Here is a 21,310-nt window from a genome sequence, read left to right as displayed (position 1 = left end):
GTATTGCCTTTCATCACGTGGTACGTTCTGCGCCTGCGCACACGCTGCGGAGCTGGGGGGAGTTGCGGAGTCAGGCGCCATCGACCACGCCGCAAGTCTACGGTCCCTCCTGGAGCTTTGCTGTTGTACGCCCCTGCTGCGTCCCTGTGGGCTTTGTGCGACAGCGACATGGAGGAATTCGACTCCAAAGACATTTCCACTTCGAAGGACGAGGACTGCGTGCCGTTGGGTGAGCGACTCTACCTGAGGCGAACGGCGGCTTGCCCCGCCCAGCGCCTCGCTTGAGGCACGCTTTGCCGATTGTGCGTTGGCCCGGCGGGCGGGTTCTCGAGTGGCTCGGCGTCCTCTTCCGCCTGCCCGCCCAGCGCGGCCCCCTGGGCTCGGCTTGTGTGGTTGGCGACGTTACGCGCAGCTGCTTCTCGGGGCCTGGCTTCGGCCATTTCCCCAATCGGAGCGCGAGAACCCTACCTCGGAGTCTGACGGTGGTCTGGCATCGCGTACCCTTAGCGACCCTGAACTCTTCTGAAAGGCAGTCTTATCCCCCCCAGACCTTCCGTCCCCAAGGAATTGCTAGCTGGCATCACGTCCCAGATACATATCTTCACTTTGTCCTCAAAAGGGATCTGGTTAAAAAGTCCACATAGTGATGTCCTTTACTTCTTTGCAATCTCTGTAACTCATAGCTCTCCTTTCGGATCTTTTTGTTTTTGTATATGCTTCTAAAACAGAACGGGGCCAAAATGTCACCCATTCCTACCCTTTCGCCATCCTGCGCTTTCCCCAGGCTCCCCATCTCATTGGATGTATCTGCCCGCCCAATTGCTCAGGATAAAAACAAACAAAAAACCCTTGGCAGTTGTCCTTACTCTCACTTTTGCTCCAACCAATCATTAAATTCTGTTTGAGTCTACAAATAAGATTCATTTCTGATCACTCCCTCACCAGTCTCGCTCTTACTGAGCTACCATTATCATTTATGTGTGTGCTTAATCGCTAAGTGGGTCCGACTCAATGGGACCCCATCGTTTGTGGCCCCCTAGGCTCCTCTGTCCGTAGAATTTCCTCGGTAGAAATAGGGTGGTGGGTTGCCGTCATATCCTCCAAGGGATCTTCTTGACCCAGGGATCCAACCGGAGTCTCCAGTGTTCTCCCACGTCGCAGGCGAATTCTTTACCCACTGAGCCTCGAGGGGAGCCCATAATCACGAAGATTCACCGCACCAACATTGGTCTTTCCATATTGTCCATTGTGATCATTTGAAAACTAGTTTTCATTTTAATCGAAGTTACCATGAGCCTGCTTAAAAATAGGTATTTCTGAAAGGCTTATTTTGAAACTGAACGATTTCCATCACTTCTCATCCCTGTCAGTCCTCCCTAGAAGGAACTGTTTTTTTCTTGTAAAATTTGGTGTTTCCGTCGTCTGTTGACTTAACCTATTCATGTTAGGTCTTCTTTTAACGTCTCCTTCAGTCTTTCCCCTCTACCAACACACACTTTTTCACCTTCAGACCCTTCCCACCTCCCCAGCCTTCCAATGTTCTTACCTCAGTTTGGGTTAGACTATTAATATTTAAGTATTCTTTTTATTTTTTTATAATGACTTTGTAAACATCCCGCGGTAATTTGTTTTTTGTTACTGGTCTTTGCTGCACTAGTTTTCTCTGTAGTGAATAATTTTCATTTTGTTGTTGCTTAGTCATCTATATACTTACTACTGATTTGATTCTGAACTTTCAAAATTGTTTGAGTTACCGCCCAACATTTAGATTTATTAATCGTCCTTTTTTTTGAACTCCCTCTTTGTTTCTGACCTGCTCCAATTTGGCTTGTTTTTTTTTTTTTTTAATCATTTTTAAACCTAAGATCTATCATCATGACCACCTCTCTGGATGTTCCATTTAATCTTCTTTTCTCTTGGATTCCCTGTTTCTTGGGTCCCATGATGTTTTCTTTCTTGGCATGTTCCACCAAAATGAGGATAAATCATCAAATAACTTTTTCAACAAAATTGCATGATATAATCTTTTTTTGGTGACCCTCAGGCATGATTAGTAGTTTGGTATGGAATTTTGTGGGGTTTTTTTTTTTTTTGGAATTTTGTGTTTTATAATAAATTTTTAATGTGAATTTTGAAGGTTTTTGTCCCATTATTTTCTAAGTTTCCAGTGTTTTTATTTAAAAAAGTCTCTTGTTGATAGTTTCTACTCACTTATATAAAATATTTGTTTCTGGAAGGTGATAGAATCTTGTCTTTGTTTCTGATATTTCGCAGTGATATCCATCCTTCTGTAACTTCTTAAATTTGGAGAGGGACAGTTGTCTTCATTTTTTTTTCAGTAATCATCATTATTTGTATATTGACTTATGTTATACCTTATGGACTGGTACTTTGTTTTTTCTATTTTTATCCTCTGTTTTCTAACTTTTAATTTTCTTTTTTGCTTTATGAGAATATTTCAGTATTTCAACATTCCGCTTTTGAGTTTTTTTCCTCCTTCCATAAGCTGTCCGTAAATATCTTCTCTGTGCAGCCTGGCATTGGAGTTGGTGACTTAGATGGCTAGGTGGGCTGCTTTTTCCACAATTACTTTGAGGTTCTTAGAGGAGGTGTTGGGAGCAGTCACAGCACAGTACGATTGGTTGCAGGTCAGCAACCCTTCAAGCTGTTTGATGTTGTAACCAGAAACTTCCAGAAGCCACTGAGAAGCATGTGCTCTGTTTTCTTGTTGTCCTCATAACCAGGGTTGGGTATCAGCCCTTGGATATTTTTAATTTTGAAAAAATTTTGGTTGAAAACTTCTATATAACATCATATTCTTGTTTCATGAGTGCAGTGTCTTAATGCCCTATAGATATTCATAAAGCTTTCAGGCCTCTTGCCTTCTGAGATGGCCCACACCCTGTGGGTTTCTCCCATGACCGCTCTTGCTTTCCAAGATGACCCCATTACCTGGGGCCCCTTTCTCCTTTGGAGATGGTTGGCATTCTGTCTATGGAATGTATATCTCTCTCAATAAATCCACTTCATAAATGTCAAATAATAATAATGATGATGCTCTAAATAGTTCTACTTTTAACTTTTGTAGAGTAAAATTTACTCTTACAGTGTTCTGTGAGTTTTTTGAGAAACGTTTATTAGATTTATGTAACTACCACTAAAATTAACAGTTCCAAGACCACCCTTACCCTTCCCTACCCCGGAAGATAGATCATACTCTGAGTGTATAGAAACCATTTTATTTCTTCTTTTCCAGGAGGCATACTTTTTCTTTCTTTTGGTAGCCTTATTTCACTGGGTTCAGTTCCAGTGTGTGTTGCATAGGAGTGGTGAGCATTCACATCCTTGCCTTGTTCCCAATTTTAAGGAGAAAACACGAGTGTTTTACCTATCATTATATGTTTGCTGTAGGTTTTTCATAGATGCCTTTTGTGTGTTTTAAGGACTTCACATTGCTACTTCATTACTAGCTCAATCACATAACATTACCAGGTCCATGTTTTTATGCTCTCCATTTTACAGGTGAAGAAACTGAGGCACCTAAAGTTACTCACCTAAATAGTAGCTGGGATGGACTTAAATTCCAGAAGACTTTCCAGGTGGTGCAGTGGTAAAGAATCTGATACTGAGTACAGGCTCACTCTGCTTGTTGAAGGACAGGCCAGTGAATCCAAGAGATGAGGTGTTGAGGCAAGGAATACAACTTTAAAAGTCGGCATTCTTAATCTTGTTGGGGTCTGGATGCCAGGTTGTTATGTAAAATTGGAGAGAGAGAAACAGAGAAGCAATGAGGAACTAAAGCCAAAGGACAGAATAGGGAGAGGCAGTGAGGAAGTAAAGTAAAAAGGGTCTTCAGTCTTGAAATATATCTCTGGAAAGGGCCAGCCTTTGGAAGGGGTGTATTCAACTCTTCTTTTTAAGCTGTTCACGGGTGAGTGGGATCAGATTATCTCTATGAGCGGAACAAAAGCTTTTTAGTTTAATAGTCAGGCAGAGGGGCAGGCAGGGTCCTGTGAAAGTGTTAGTCGCTCAGTCACGTCCAACTCTAGGGTCCTCTAAGGTAGGCTGTTATGGTGGTAGTAACAAAAACAATGAAAAAGAAGTCAAAGAAACAGTTTCCAAGATTAAGGAGTTAGAATTGGCTGCTTCTCTGCAACAGTTCCCCACTGTCAGAGTCCATTCCACAGCCTCTTGGAAAGAGAGAGTGCGTTCTGCTTGTCAGTGGATCTTGCTGGAGTGTCCACCTTTGGCGCCAGTGTTCTGAATGTTGAGATTTATCTTCTTTTTTGTTCCTCTTTGGAAAGTGTCTACTTTACACTTGTTGACTTAGAGATACTGAACTTCAGATCCAAGAGACAGTATCTTAAGAAATTCACCACTTTTCTATGTATGGGGAGATGCAAGAGTCAGGGCTCATTAAAATTATTTCCTTGGTAGGTCCATCACCTCTCTGGGAGCCTGTAATCCTGTATTCCCAGTTTCCTCAGGGTTCACCAAAAGGAGTTTTTTCAGTCTGATGCCTGCTAGGTTTTAAGTATTCCTCTTCCTCGGGGCTCATTTACTCACATTGAAGGGCTGCAATTGCTCATTTCATTTCTCAGGTCTTCCCCTCTTGATCAAGAATTTAACTAATATTTGGGAGACTTTCCATGAACAGCTTTTGTCCCACAACACCGGGAGGCTCATCCCAGTTTAGACAAAAATTCTTGATGTGCCCCTCCAGGTGTTAAGTTTTGGACCAGGCTCCATGAATAATTAAAATTTCTCTGGATTCTGTCTTGACTATAATCCAGGAGACATTTTCCCTTGTTGCTCCTTATCATACAGAATTATGCTATTACAATTACTTTATGTGTGATTTTCTCAAAATGTTTAGCCATAAAAGTTTTGTTTGAGGCCTGATTACACATTGGTTATTACAGGAGACAGCATTTTTATTAATTAGATAGGATATAAGTAATGCAGCTATTAACATTGACAGTGACATAGTGCAGCAGGGGACGCAAAGCACAATTTGAAAACAAAGAATAAACAATGTTTAGTGTAACTACTTATAATCCAGTTGCAATAATCAAGCAACCAAAGGAGCCATAACTGATTCAGTGAGCTCTTTGCAGTTTCATTGTACTGACCATGCATGCTTGTGTATGGATTCATCTTTGAAACAAGCATATGGTACTGGTAGGATCAGCCAGGTAGAGGGAAAAAAGATAAATGTTTCAATTTTGTGAGAGTTGGAAAATAAAGAAGGCTGAGCGCTAAAAAATTGGTGCTTTCGAACTGTGGTACTGGAGAAGACTCTCTTCAGAGTCCCTTGGACTGCAAGGAGATCAAACCAGTCAATCCTAAAGGAAATCAACCCTGAATACTCATTGAAAGTACTGATGCTGAAGCTGAACCCCCAATATTTTGGCCACCTGGTGCGATCAGCTGACTCATTGGAAAAGACCCTGATGTTGGGAAGATTGAGGCTAGAGAAGAGGGCGATAGGGTGAGATGGTTGGATGACATCATCAGTTCAATGGATATGAACTTGGGCAAAAACTCGAGAGATGGTGAAAGACAGGGAGGCCTGCTGTGCCGCAGTCCATGGTGTCACAAAGCATTGGACAGGACTTGGTGACTGAACAACTAGAGTGATTGCTTCTATTCTGTTTCAGTGAACAGAGCTAGGAAATACTTAACCTTAAAAAGAGTTCTAAATTTTAAATTCAGTTTTACCATTTGTTTTCACTTAATTTCATTAAGGTAGTTTTATAATTGTGTGTCATTTCTCATATGCTGAAGATTTGTATTCCTAATGTGATTAGCAGAACAACTTCCTTGCTTTTACCTGTAATATAAAAGAAATACTTTCAAAATACCAACACTGATATTACTAATAGGAATAGAACATTTTTTGGTCTCTAGAATGCATTTTGCTAAGTGTATGCAGTCAAAATACTGTGAAGTCCGTGGAGATGTTAGTCTCCAGTGTCCGTCCTTAGTGTGTTGTGTTATCATTTTGATTATGTTTGTTTATTTAAACTTTGCTTAATTTAAGAGATATTCTGAATTCTGCAGAGAGAGAAACACAGAGAACTCTTGCTTCTGTCCCTGCCTATCCCACTGTGTTCTCCTGTGTTCTGTTGACGCTTACCGATAGTGATTTTCCTTAGTTTTCTGTTTTTCCTTGCAGTTTTGCCTTTTTATACTCTATTTATATTCAGTTCAGTTCAATCACATCTGACTCTGACCCATGGACTCCCTGTCCATCACCAACTCCCGGAGTTTACTCAAACTCATGTCCATTTGCTGTCTAGGATACCAACTTTGCTTTAGTTTTAGAACCCATGTATTGACTATTCTGTTGACCTCAAATGCTCATTTCACAGATTTTCCTATGGCTGGCTCATTCTCATCATCTTTGTTTTGTTTTTTCCCTAAACTGCTGTCATGTTGGTAGTTTTTAAGAGTTTTCTAATAATTTTGTTTTTATTAATTTTTTTAGTCATCCTTTTTTGTGGATGCCTCTGAGGAGATTAATTATTTTTTTCCCCCTTTATTTTGTTTGCTCTGATTTCCTTTCTGTTTGTTTTCAGTCTTGCCTTGGATATTAGAGGCTTTCCTCGAGGGTTTGGTGGTCCTAGTTCGTTGTGAGTTAAACATTTAAAACTAAATGGATCTGGAGAAATACTCAAAATACCACTCTTTGTAATGGTCTCAAACCAAATGTCCATAATGCAGGAATGGATAATTGTGGTATAGTCATACAATGAAATAATATTTAGGGATGACAATGAATAAGCTACAGCTCCATATAAGGAAGGGTGACTTAGAATGTTGAGTGGAAGAAGCTGGAGGCAAGAGTACATACTGTAGGCTTTTTGCTTAAGACTCAAAAACAGATGAAACTAATCCTTGATGTTAGACTTCAGAATAGTGGTTCCCTGTGGGATGTGGGTGGTGGCTAGTGATGGCAGCAGGGCCCAAGTGGCTTCTGCAGTGCTAGTCACGTTCTGTTTCTTCACCTGGCTCTAGTTATACAAGTGTGTTCACTTTGTATAATTTCGTTGATCTCTGTTATATTGTGTGCTTTTTGGTATATTGTACTTTCTGTAAAAGCTTAAGTGAAGTAACAAAATCTGGTGGTTTGGTAAAATCTGTGTGTGTACCAGGATCTGTTGGTTGTTACCCATAGAATGTGGTCAGACTGGGCATCCAAACAATACTCTTGTTCGGGACCCTGAATGTCAGGGAGATGGGAAATTGATGTGTTTCTTTCTGTTATGTCTAACTTGAAGTCTTTAAGCCTTTTTCTAAACCTCTTTTATTGATAAGATATCTTTTGGTTAGTTTGAAAGATTCCAAGATCAGGTGGAAACATCAGTTTCTTTTTGAGAAGTACAGTAGTAGACTTGGAATTTCTGTTATTCAGTCAGCATATACTGCTAAAGACTTGTACAGCTGTGTCCTCTATGTGGAGCATAGCAGGAATTGCAGACATTAAGTATAAATGGAGTGAGTTCAGGAGAAAAATATGGACTGTCTTGGAGGCCTAGAATGGGGGAACGTAGCCTAGTCTTCAGAAACAAGGAGGACAGCCCTCAGAAAATGGTATTTAGTCTGGTGAAGAACAAGGGAAAGTATTAGACTTTTTTTTTCTTAATGAAAATGTGTCATCTCAATGTGAAAAACCTTTATTCCTGTCTGTCTGACCACCCTGTTAATGTGATTTCAGGTGGAGAATGTCATGAAGATGATATAAATGAATTAGTGAAGGAAGATGAAGTGGATGGTGAAGAGGAGACACAGAAAACCAAAGGGACAAAAAGAAAGGCTGAGAGCGTTCTGGCCAGGTGATGCTGCCCTCAAGGCCCTGAAGTCAGGGGCTGCTGTCACAACCATTGAGATTGATAGGATTGATCCGATGATATATTTCTTGCTGCCAGTGTTTCTAACCTTTTTCTCATTGAGGGGAACATTTTGTGGTATTTTGGAATTACATTCTTATTCTCTGGAAAGCTTTAAAAATTCTTGACCTTTAATTTTTTTAAAAATCGATGTGTAATCAATAAGTGCACCTGACTTAAAATGAAATTTCAATTAAAAATCTTTTTATTTGGCTGCATCGCTTGTGTGTGTCTTTGTAGGCATGTACATTTGTAAATAAGCTCTTTTATTATCTAACTGATGTTTTTGTCTTCCTGGGCATTGAAACAAAAAGTAGATTGTAAAAAAAGATTTTGAATATTACATGATTTCCTTGTAGCAAGAATAGTCTTAAGCAATTACTGTTTTAATCCCAGTGCTTTTGTCCTTGAGTTTTTCAGTATTCCATCTCCTATCTTCAGACAGACAGAAGATACAAGTCTTCCCTATACCTCACCCCCTCAGAGCTCTAGGCAAAAGCAGTGTGTATAACTCTAAGGTTCTCTTCAATCTCTGTCCTTCAGATGAAATGACTTGTAAAAAGTCACAAATAGCTGACATTTGTTTGTTCTTAGAGCTCTCTTTTTAAACCAGTTGATTTTGTAAGGTGATTCTGGGTGTTTTCTTGGTAAAAATAGCTGATCCCAACTTAGAACAGTATATTTGATTCTAAGTGTTTCAGGAAAATGCTTACAGTAGGGATCCAGTTCTTTTTTTCCCTTCCACAAAATCACAGCTTATCTCTCCCACTCACTGTATCATGCGTGTTAATCACTAGTCCCCAGTTTAAGAGTTTTCTTAGGTTTGCAACATTACGTTTGGAATTCAGGAAGGGATAACATTATTTTGCCTGTTTGTCTTCTCTTCTTCATTGTGACTGTTGGTGATTAGGAAGAGAAAACAAGGTCGCCTCTCACTGGACCAAGAGGAGGAGGAGGATGCCAGCAGGGAATCTGGAGGGAGGATTGTTGAGAAGGAAGATGCAGCTGCAGAGAAGGAAAAAGGCGCCGAGTCAGAGGATGCCAGGCAAGAGGAGGCTGACGTGCTGGCCAGCTCCGTCAGTGACGCAGAACCAAAATCAGAACTGCCTCCGAGTACACAAACCAAAGTAAGTTTATAGGTGAATGGGACAAATGCTTCCTCAGAAATGCCAAAAGTTCCCTAGGCAGATTTTCTCAATTTACAAACTGAGGTTTGAGGCTTCAGCAAAATCAAGCTAGCTGCCTTTTAATAGTAACTCGACTATGTGAAAAGCAAAGCATTCCCTGTGAGAGAAAGTCAGTTTTCAGTGAGTACTTAAAGATGGAAATATATGTTAAGACTAGCCAGAAACAATATATTTGGGTGGATCTTTCAGTTTTCATTCTGATGTGAAACTTATTACACTTCCTTTTTCATAGACAGGAGAGGAGACTGAAGAGACAAGTTCAAGTAATTTGGTCAAAGTGGAAGAGCTAGAGAAACCTAAAAAAGCAGAAGAAGTTAAACTCACCAAATCACCTCTTGCTGGTGAAGAAGTCAGGTAACGTGACAGTCACAAGCTTCAAAACTAGTTCTTTAAAAAAGCACATCTCTATCTTAACATATATTTTGTTTACTATTAATTGACCTATTCATTGGCTGCCCTGGGGCCTCCTTGCTGCACTCGGGCTTTCTCTGGTTGGGGTGAGCAGGGGCTCCTCTCTGGTGTGGTGTGCTGCCTTCTCACTGGGGTGGCTTCTCTGAGGCAGAGCTCTGGCTCTAGAGCGTGGTCTCAGTAGTTGTGGTGCACGGGCTTAGTTGCTCTGCAGCATGTGGTATCTTCCTAGACCAGGGTTCAAACCGCTGTCCCCTGCATTACACGGATTCTGAATCCTGGACCACCTAAAAAGAAACATCTTAAAAAAAAAGAAACATCTTTCTCAATGGTGTTAGATATCTGTTCTCATTCCAACCTCTCTTAATGTTTTGAAAGAGTTACACTTGAACTCAAGGAAAACAGTACTTTAGTCTTTGCAACCCTGTGGACTGTAGCCTGCCAGGCTCCACTGTCCATGGGATTCTCAGGCAGGAACACTGGTGTGGGCTGCCATGTCCTCCTCCAGGGATCTTCCTGACCCAGGGATCGAGCCCGAGTCACTTACGTTTCCCGAGTTGGCAGGGCCTGTTCTTTACTGCTGGTTCCACCTTGGAAGCCCCAAGGAAAACAGTGGCTCCTATGTGAGGGTACATGAGAATGGTCCTTTCACATATGGTAATAGTTTGGGGGTAGTATGAGGTGGTTAACTGAATGGAAACAAGAAAATGTAAGAGTTAAGCATTAAATACTTGGTTTGACTTAATTTTTGCCGTGCACGGTGACTAGCTATTTCTCCCTTTATAACTTCCTTTAACTTTGAATTATAAGCCCCCAAAAAACCTTTGAAAACCAGGTCACAAATAAAAGTACTAGGAGAAAAGTTTGATTCTTATACTATTTTCTCATCTCAATGTTATTTTTTCTGTTGATTCACAGGTTTTTTTTTTTTTTACTAGTTTAGAAAAACAATAAAAGCTTAATACTCTTGGTTGTTGTGGATGAGAGCCACATACCTAGAGTTTCCTCCTTCTCATTTATTTAAAATTATAATATGAAAATAGATCTGTAAAGTAGAGCTAAAGGAGAACAGATGAAGTTCCTGCCAGCTTGATGGAATTACAGGAGTTGGACACTAGTTAGGGACTAAACAACGACAACTTTCCCAATTTTGAACCCGTCTGCTGTTCTGTGTCCATCCATTTCTAACTATTTCTTCTTGACCCACATGCAGGTTTCTTACACAGCAGGGAAGGCTGTCTGGCAGGACATCGGAAGATGAGCCCCGCAGGTCCGAAGGTGTTCAACATGCTACTGGAGAAGAGCGGAGGGCCGATACTAATACCTCCAGTAAGAATGAAGCGGCTGGGCCAAAGTGGAAAGGACAGTCAGCTGTCGATGTGTCTGGTGACGAAAGTAAACTCCGATGCTGTAAAGAAGAATACTGCATAGGAACCTGGAATGTTAGATCTATGAATCCTGGTAAATTGGATGTGGTGAAGCAGGAGATGGAAAGAATAAACATCGACATCTTAGGAATCAGTGAACTAAAATGGACAGGAATGGGCGAATTGAATTCAGATGACCATTATATCTATTACTGTGGGCAACAATCCCTTAGAAGAAATGGAGTCGCTCTCATAGTCAACAAAAGAGTCCGAAATGCAATAATTGGGTGCAATCTGAAAAACGACAGGATGATTTCAGTTCGTTTCCAAGGCAAACCATTCAACCTCACAGTAATCCAAGTCTATGCCCCAACTCCTTATGCTGAAGAAGGTGAAGTTTACCGGTTCTATGAAGATCTACAACACCTTCTGGAAATAACACCGAAAATAGATGTCCTTTTCATCATAGGGGATTGGAATGCAAAAGTGGGAAGTCAAGAGATACCTGGAATAACAGGCAGGTTTGGCCTTGGAATGCAAAATGAAGCAGGGCGAAGGCTAATAGAGTTTTGTCACCACAACAGGCTGGTCATAACAAACACCCTTTTCCAACAACCTAGTAGACGTCTCTACACATGGACATCACCAGATGGTCGATACCGAGATCAGATTGATTATATTATTTGTCGCCAAAGATGGAGAAGCTCTGTACAGTCAGCAAAAACAAGACCTGGAGCTGACTGTGGCTCAGATCATAAGCTCCTTATTGCAAAGTTCAGGCTTAAGTTGAAGATAATACCAAAAACGACTCGGCCATTCAGGTATGACCTAAATCAAATACCTTATGATTATACAGTGGCGGTGACAAATAGATTCATGAGATTAAGAGAATAGAGGGGCACAGAAATTAAGCCTGATAGAGAGTAAGACCAGATTTTGGGTGGTCTTGAATGTGAGTGAGGTTCAGCGGTTTGCGTTTTATGTTCTAAGTTAATACTGATCTATTACAAGAACTTAGGTAGGGGAGTAACGATGTTTTTTTGTTTCTTTGTTTGAAGTCATCCTTTGAGGTTAAAGCAGTCATAGCCAGAGAAGATATTTCTTTTTTTTTTGAAGATATTTCTTAAAATTATTTTTATTTAATTTTTGGTTGCCCTGGGTCTTCATTGCTATTCACTGTCTTTGATCTTTGCAGAGAGAGGGACTATTCTCTAGAATTGTTCGAGTGAACTTTAATCATGAAGTTTAGCAACTAGAATTTACAGAAATCCCAGTGGTTTTTTCTTGTTACTTGTACCCTTTTCTTAGATTTTCTTTCTTTTTATTCTCTTGTAAACTTGGTATCTCCTTCCTTGGTGCAGAGTGACTAATGAAGAGGATGCCACAAATGAAGAAGCAAAATCTGTCTTAAAGCAGAATGAGAAAGAAAAACCTGAGGCTAACGTTCCTTCAACTGTGTCCTCAGTTCCTGGTGGGTCAGGGTGAGTAGTCTAGTCTCAGGCCCAGGCATACCTGAGATGTTGGAGAAGATGTCTTGAGTATAGTGATGCCCTTTACCTGAACCTGTTAGTACTCTCTTTCTTGTTTTTCATCTCCCAAACTCTTTTTATTGGAAAAATACTGGAGAATGTCCTCTTCAAAAAAATGCTTTTTTGAAACAAATAAAACGTGAAAACAAATTCCATGAGGTCTAGGAATCAGAAGATCCAACACTGGATAGGAGTCCTGAAGGCATCCTGAGGGTGACAGCAGTGGAGACCTAGTCCAAGAGAGCACTGAACCCACATTGTTAGAGAAGGATCCAGGAGTCTGGAAGAAGACACTTTTTTAAAACACCAAAGTACTTGAAACTTTTGAAGAGATTTATATAATGAAGGAAGTGGTTAGATTTGTATTACTGTTAAGTGCATAGAGGTGAGTGACTTGCCTGGTGGCTCAGACTGTAAAGAATCTGCCTGCAATGCCGGAGACCCAGATTTGATCCCTGGGTTTGAGAAGATGCCCTTGAGAAGGGATGGCTACCCACTCCAGTAGTCTTGACTGGAGAATTCCATGAATAGACCATGAAATCACAAAGAGTTGGACACAGCTGAGCAACTTAACACTAAGTACATAGGACATTCAACCAATGTAAAAACACCAGAAGATCATTTGCCCATAGGGAAAACAATGCACTGGAAAGATGTAATCTGTGGTTTACCTATGAATAGATTGCATATTTAGTTGCTAAGTTGTGTCCAACTCTTTGTGACCTCATGGATTGTAGCCTGCTAGGCTCTTCTTTCCATGGAGTTTCCAAGGAAGAATACTGGAGTGGGTTGCTGTTCCTTCTCCAGGAGACTCCTTTCCTGAGAGAAGGAATTCTGCTGCTGTTCTGCCTTTCTTGAAATACTTGCCAATTAGGGAGGGTGCAGAATTAACAATAGGTTTCTTGTTTGATTCTGAGAAAATTCCTGGTTCACAGTGTTGACACAGAGCTGAACGTACAGAAGACTTCACGTTTAAAAAGTAAGTTTTGAATGAAAATGTCAGCAGTTCGTCATAATTATAATAAAGATTTGGTTTTAGTACCTGCTTCCACCTGTAAGGATCTTATCAGAACAGAAAAAGGTCAAAACAGACTTAGAAATAATTTTATTAACACACAGTCAAGAACTTAATAGTTTTTCTCCCTTCGCATTTTCCATAGTGTATGAGAATTCTTTCTTTGGAGGAAGGAAAACTTAACTTTTTTCTTACCCTACATGTAAGAAGTAAAGCCGACAGTTAAGTAGGAGGAGTCGGGTCTCTCCTAGAGAACGGTGAACATGGACCACTCCCATCACTGCACTGATCACCTCTGACTCCTGAGCAGAGCTCTCGATTTCTTTGTGGTGTTTGGGGTGGAACAAGTCACCTTTAGGGCTTCACTGATCCTTTAGTTGGTTTGTTGCTTCACCCTTTCATCCCGAAGCAATGAAGTTTTGTGTTTTTACATTTAAAAACATGAATGGCTTTTCCTGTCAGGTTATGAGTTTTTTCAGCACAGGCCCTCCTTATCTTTGCACCCCTGACTCCAAGCAACACTGTACACTGCTGCTCGTTGTACCAAATGGAAACCCTGAGAGAGAGGTTTGAGTGCAGGCCATTCTTGTGAGAAGTGATTCCTGGGAACCTGAGCAGGGAGGTAAAAGGGTGAGGGAAGGTAGCCAGGGCAGGGTGTTTTCCAGCTGGTGCTGGTGGTGGCTGCTACTCTGTCCTGTTGGGGGACTTGGCTGGGGTGAGGAGGTTGGGGCGGTGTGATCCTCCAACTCCCTGCCATGCTCGCTCAGCTGCTTCCGTGGCACTCAGGCCATGGGCTGGAGGTGTTTGCAGTGACACTGTTCTCAGGGTGTCGTGGTGGTGAATGCAGGGACATGAGGAAGGGCTATGTTCCCATCTGCTCTGTACTTTTTATCTGCTTCTTCATCCAAACGTTTGTCTCCCACTGGAGCAGCTAGGTGGTGGAAGTCATGGAGTAGTTACCCAGGAATCTAAGAAGGAACAAGACTCGAGTGCGTGCTGCCACAGTGGAAATGGAGTAAACATCAAGGGAGGCGGCTGTGAGGGGAGCAGAGTAATGGGAGCAGAGTTCTCCAGACTGACCTTATTAATAATCTAGGACAGTAGTTTTTAAGCTGTTGTTGGCAACGTTTAAGAGAAATGAAACAATAAAAAAATGTCAGAACTAGAATTGTTCTAAGTGTTCCAATGAATTTAATCTTTTATTTTCATTAAACCTTTTTTTACTCAGTTAATCTTTTCCAGTAAAGATTTCCAACTTAAGTTCTTTTGATGTATATAACTTAGAGAAGACTCTTCGGAGTTTGTACTTAATGCTCTCAGTAACACTGAGCCATCAGAAGAACTTGAGTAGGAGTAGCAGATTGTTTCATTGCTTGAAGTCATCCTTCAAGATTAAAGCAGTCTTTCCCAGTGAAAGTTCATGGGTTTTTTCCAATTTATTATTTTTGGTGTGCAGGATCTTTATTGCTGCTTTCTCTAGTTGAGGACTTCAGCTAGACTGTAATTGTAGCGCATGAGTTTCTCACTGCGGCGGCCTCTCTTGTGAGTGACTAACACTTTCTCTTGTGGGGGAGCACAGGCTCTAGGCGTGTGGGCTTCAGTAGTTGTAGCTCTTGGGCTCAATAGTTAGGATACATAGCCCATGTACTCTGTGGCATCTTCCTGAACCAGGGATCCAGCTCACGTTCCCTACATTGACAGGTGCGTTCCCATCTACTCTACCACCAGGGAAGTCCCTGCCAGTGAAGATTCTTAGTGTAAGACTTGAAGTACTTACTTTGTGCCACTTGTGTGGGTGACAGAGTACTGAGTGCAGGAGTTAGTTCTTAGCAAGAAAATTTTGTTCTTGTCTCAAGATGCCTGGAGGGAAGAAGAGAAAAGATGAGAACTTTTATTCCTTGGAAATCTGGAATTTATAGGATTTTCTCATAATTCTGAATGACCTTTTTGATCACTCAGGATAACACAATGATCATAATCTTAGACTGTCCGACACACAGATTGGCATTTAAATGGAATTCTCAGATGTTTTTATTGACTTGGGAAACCCATACATTAGGCATTTCCCTTCTTTATCTGAAATTTCTGGCACCATCCATATCTTTATTTGATGTTTTAGGAGTCAGTTTTGTTGAGAACCTTTCTTTCCTATCTGAAATTGGACAAGATTCTAAATTGTGTAACTTTATTCCACTTCTAAGTCACTACTTGTGTGGCCAATGTTAAGGAATTTTGTTTCATCATTGGGGTTTTTTTAGATATAGAACAGAAGCCTTTAGAGTATCCCAATTGTTTATACTGTTGCTTTTCTCCTAGAAATAATGCCAGTGTGTTTCTCCCAATTACTCCACCTCCCTGTTCCCACTTTGACTTAAGCGTGAGCACTAATGTGCATGTGAGGTGCAGTGGGAGAGCCCTTCAGTTCTCACATCAGTGACACATGTGGGCTGTGATTCAGTGGTGACTGTCATGTGACAGAAATGAGGGGATTTTATAAAGATGTCAGACTTCCATCTGCTGTTGTTTCATTTGTTAAATTAATAAGGGGAAATGTCTTTGTCTAGAAGTGTTATGGTAAACTTTAATCATAAGATTCAGCAGTCAGAATTTCCAGAAAGCCCGGTGTTTATCCTTGTTATTTGGGCCCTTTTTAAAGATTTTATTTCTTTTTATACCTCTTGTAAACTTGGTGTCTCCTTCCTTTGTGCAGCATGACTAAGGAAGTGGGTGAAACATCTCAAGAAGCGAAATCTGTGTTCAAGCAAGATGAGAAAGACAAACCTCAAGCTAATGTCCCCTCAGCGGTGCCATCACTTCCTGCTGGGTCAGGGTGAGTAGTCTAGGCTCAGGTCCAGGTGTACCTGCCACGTTGGAGAAGTTGTTTTCAGTACAAGGACATCGTTTACCTGTAGCTCTCATGACTCCTTTCTCGAGAGAAGAAATTCTCCTGCTCTTCTGTCTTTGCTGAAATACTTGTCAAAATGGAGGATGCAGAGAACAATTAGCCATAGGTTTCTTGTTTGATTCTGATAAAAGTCCTGATTCACAGTGTTGGCTGCAGAGCTCAACATGTAGTAGACTTCATGTTTAAAATGTATTTTTAAATGAAAACATTAGTAATTTATCATAATCTGTAATAAAGATTTGGGTTGAGTACTTTCTTTGACCCCTGAGTATCTCATTGGAACAGGAAAAAGTTAAAGGTAACTTCCAAATAATTAACACAGTGTCAAGAACAGAATAGTTTTTTTCCCTTCGTATTTTCTGTTGTATATGAGTTATTTTGAGCTGAATAGTAGAATTTTTTCTTCGCAGGCAGTAAACATTTTTTTCTTCATAACCTGTATCTAAGAAGTAAAGCAAACAGTTAAGTATGGGGAGTCTCAGGGCACTAGCCTCCAGACAAGTGGACATGGACCGCACCCATCACAGCCCTTACCACCCTCTGACTTTTGGGTAGAGCTGTCTTGTGTTGGAGGTAAAACAAGTCACCTGTAACAGCTTCACTGACCCTTCAGTTAGTTTGTTGCCTCATCCTCTCCCTCACCCCCCAGAACAGTGTAGTCTTGAGTTTTTTACATTAAAAAAAAAATCATTGGCTTTCTTGTCAATTTATCAGTTTTTATAGGACAGACCTTCCTATTCATTGCATTTCTGGTTTCAAACAACACCATGTACACTGGTGTGCTTTGATCCAAACACAGACCCTGAGACGGAGGTTTGAGTGCAGGTTGTTAGTTTGAGGGGTGATTCCTGGAAGCCCGAGCAGGGAGGTGAAAGGGTGAGGGAAGGTAGCCAGGGAAGAAAGCAGCTGTGTTTTCCAGCTGCTGCTGGTGGTGGCTGCTACTCTGTCCTGTTGGGGGACTTGGCAGGGAGTGAGGAGGTTGGGGCCGCGTGATCCTCCAGCTCCCTGCCATGCTCGCTCAGCTGCTTCCATGGCACTCAGGCCATGGGCCGGAGGTGTTTGCAGTGACTCTGTTCTCAGGGTGTCGTGGCCATGAGTGCAGGGACGTGAGGGAGGGCTGTGTTCACATCTGCTCCGTACTTTTTTTTTTTTAACATTTATTTATTTCCCTGTGCTGAGTCTTAGTTGTGACACATAGGATCTAGTTCCCCGACCAGGGATCTGCATTGGGAGCCCTGAGTTTTAACCACTGGACCACTAGGGAAGTCGCTGCTCCATACTTGATATCTGCTTCTTCATCCAAACATTTCTTTCCCACTGGAGCACCAGGTGGTGGAAGTCATGCAATAGTTACACAGGAACCTAAGAAGGAATAGGATTTGAGTGCTTGCCACCACAGTGGAAGAGAGGTAAACACCGAGGAAGCTGGCTGTGAGAGGAGCAGAGTCCTCCGTACTGACTGTTAATGCCCCAGGCCAGTGCTTTTTAAGCTGTCATTTGCAGTCATCATTTAAGAGAAATGAAATAGAATGAAACATGTTCTAACCATGGGGCTGCCAAGGCATTCCCTATTTCAGCTATTAATGTGCTTGTACAGGGGAACAACATAACACTATGTGTTGTGAGGACTGAAGATGCTGTTGGCTGAAATAACATGGCTTTATCCTTTTTTTTTTTTTTTTGGCTTTATCCTTCTAATCATTATATTGTTTGAAAAGGATTCTCTTCAGACCAGTGGCTTTCAAACTTTATTGATTGCCACTCACAATAAGAGTATGTGTTATTAGTACTTCGTGTACTCATAAATGTAGGTTTGTATGATGAACTCTATGTCCATTACTATGTAATTATTTAGTATGTGTCATTTGAAAAAATGTTATGACCCATTGAATTGATTGCAAAATCTGTTACAACCTATATTTTAGAATACTGCTTTAGACTACATATAGCATTAGCATTCTTTGGGCTTAATTGTGGTTTCCAAGGCTTGTTTCTGGTATTACTAAACAGTGTCTGTTGGATTTATTGAATGTGTTACTATGAAAGTTACTTTCTGGATTAAGTATTAGACTGAAAGGCAGAGATTCTTCTGCCTTAGCTTTCTAGCACAGATACTTTCAATTGGCATAATTTTTACTTCTAGCTTCCTTGAGTGCTTTTAAAATAATCCCTGTTGATGCTTAGACATTCTACTTGGAGACAGCATGTTTCAGAAAATACTATTACCATAGTTCTGAAGATAAGCAGAGGAAGATGTGACAGCCTGGCAAGTTCACCTTGTTTAAGTCACTCATGAAAATCATCTCACTGTATTCTGTATTAATGCTTTTGTTTCTTAGAGCTAATAGCCTTTCAAAAATAAGAAATCCACTATGTTTTAGGGAAACCCAGCAGGAAACAGATGGCATCTTCATATTTCAGTATCTTGAGGAGAGTTTAATAACTCACAATGTAATGAAAAATCACAGGGTTAGGGAGAGTGTGGTATCCCCAGCTAGTAGTAATGAGGCTCCATCACCACCCCTAGACCTGAGGGGCCACAGCAGGGAACAGTCTATGGCAGCGGCGATAGAGAGGGCCTCGTGTGAGGAGTTGAACCTCACTTGAGTGATGGACCATCCAGGGAGATGCCAGGGGAATAAATATCCAAATATCTTATTCCTCCCTCCACCCCACCTTTTGCTAGAGACTCCATTGGCCACTGAAGCTCTTGAAATTTTAATTTTCAGATATGCCTTCCAATGTGTCCTTTACATTTTCCTTCAAGAGAATTTATGTCCTTCAAGAGAATTAAATATCAGAGCTTTTTAAATCCCAATTTTAGCTCTTTTGATTTTTCTTCTAATCCCTAACTTTCTTTTTCATTTAAAGGCCTGAAAAATGTGACCTTGAAAAGAAAAAGGATTGCAACAATTAAGTATCTGACTTTGTCCTTAAGCACCTAAACTGGTTTGTATAAAATACAGTTGTTAACCTGTTTTTGTTATCTTTTTCTGTTTTGTTATCTGTTAACAAAACAAAATTGTTATTGTTAGCTGTTTTGAAAATAATTTTGGCAATTAAGTCTTGACATTTTTAAAGGGGAGTTTTCATTGTGAGTGTAAGGCTAACTGCCCATGACTTCATGTGCAGTGCTATTTGATTTAAAGCAATATGCACTCTGGCTTCTGATTAAAAATAGCCAGGAGAACCAATTTTCCAGGGGTAGTCAGAGAAGAAAAGTACAAAGGATCACAAAAAGTAACTGGACTTTTTTTTTTTAACTAATAGAAAAAGTTGCTTTTTTTTTTTTTAAACTTAGTGAAGACTCTTTAGAGACCCTTGGACTGTAGTGAGATCAAAAGAGTTAATCCTAAAGGAAATCAACTCTGAATATTCAATGGTAGGACTGTTGCTTAAGCTCCAATAGTTTGGCCACCTGATGCAGAGTGCTGACTCATTGAAAAATACTCACACTGGGAAAGATTGAAGGCAGAAGAAGAGGTCAGCAGAGGACGAGATGGTTTGATACTATTACCGACTCAGTGAACACGAATTTGACCAAACTCCGGGACATAATGGAGCACAAAGGAGCCTCGGGAGCTGCAGTCCATGGGGTCACAGAGTCTGACATGACTTAACAATTGAACAACAATTCAACATATATCTTTAACTGTATTTCCTTTATGTTCAACTTAACTAGTTTATGGTAAAATTCTTGTCCAAAGATGTGATTTAACTCTGCTTTGTAGGCTGTATGTTAGCATCCAGAAGCTTTTGTATGATTATACACTGGGATTGCTGAAAGCTGATACAGTTTGTGAAATAAATGTATCATTTCAACACTGAGTCCACATGAAGAGGAGCTTCATGGTTTTCTGTGACATAAATCATTTTCTACTCTGCCGTTTTTTGGCAAATTAGATTGTCTGGTTTGGTTAGTTTACCCCATTGTCACAGTTAGACACAGCTGCTATAATTCCAGGCATTGCACAGATATTCAGTGTCTGGCAGGAAACTACCCATCCATTCTCTAATACTTTGTTTTAGTTTAGGTATAATACACACTGTAGTACACAAATCTTTAATGTGTGTCTTGATGAATTTGTATATATTTATACACTATACCAAGTGGTAGCAGTTAGATCAAGATACAGAATGTTTCTCCACCAGGCTCCTCCGTCCATAGGATTCTCCAGGCAAGAATACTGGAGTAGTTTCCCATTTCCTTCTCCAGGGGATCTTGCTGACCCAGGGATCGAACCCAGGTCTCCGCATTGCAGGCAGATGCTTTAACCTCTGAGCCACCAGAGAAACCCCATACACTACGAAGTGGTAGCAGTTAGATCAAGATACAGAATGTTTCTAGCACACCAGAGTGATGCAGAGCTCAGCTAGAAGCCTCCGATATCTGATGTATCCTAAGAGAGGAGAATCTTTTCTGTTTCTAAAATGTGGTAAGCCAAGATTGGACAGTAGGAAGAAACTTTGGGGAATGAGAGCGGGAAGGATCCCATAAATTATATTGCCAAGACAACACAGTAATAATTAACTAGAAAACTTGGGGATTGGGATTTTATTGTGGCCAACTGGAGACCTTTCTCTAAAGGGATTCCTCAATTTCAGCCTATTTCTGCTTGGTGGGATTATGTGCCCAGTCTTGGCAGATTCTCTACTTTTTCAAAGGAAGTTGGAAATCTAGATTATGTACAATCTCTCAGTTTTTAAGTGCTGGTATATTGAGTGTTCCCCATACCAACAGGCAATTCTTGGACAACAGCACGGTGCCCAGCAATTGAACTCAATTCTGACTCTACCCAGACATAGCACCAGATTCTACCTGTTAAGTACTTAGTCCTACCAGACCAACCCCTACTCCAGCATACAGTTCCAAGTCCCAGTTGTTACCTGTGCTTCTGACTCATAAGTTGGGTTCTATTAATTTGTTAGACTGACTCATAGAACTGAGGCATTTTACTTACTAGATCACTGGTTTTTCATAAGGATATAGCTCAGGGAACAGCCAGA

General features: G+C 40.8%; 1 protein-coding gene across 1 annotated transcript; it reads left to right on the top strand.

The window, feature by feature from the left end:
- Nucleotides 1-42: 42 nt before the first annotated feature.
- CFDP2 (craniofacial development protein 2) lies at nucleotides 43-20,130 on the top strand. Its single transcript, NM_174800.2, is given in 8 exon segments — nucleotides 43-229; nucleotides 7,721-7,838; nucleotides 8,803-9,019; nucleotides 9,312-9,433; nucleotides 10,701-11,675; nucleotides 12,216-12,335; nucleotides 16,109-16,228; nucleotides 19,175-20,130. Coding segments are annotated over 8 exon segments (1,779 nt in total). The 5' UTR covers nucleotides 43-168; the 3' UTR covers nucleotides 19,221-20,130.
- The last annotated feature ends 1,180 nt before the right edge of the window (nucleotides 20,131-21,310 follow it).

Source organism: Bos taurus, chromosome 18, assembly GCF_002263795.3.
Source record: "Bos taurus isolate L1 Dominette 01449 registration number 42190680 breed Hereford chromosome 18, ARS-UCD2.0, whole genome shotgun sequence".
Classification (NCBI taxonomy): Eukaryota; Metazoa; Chordata; class Mammalia; order Artiodactyla; family Bovidae; genus Bos; species Bos taurus.
This window is presented reverse-complemented; position numbering and strand designations above follow the sequence as displayed.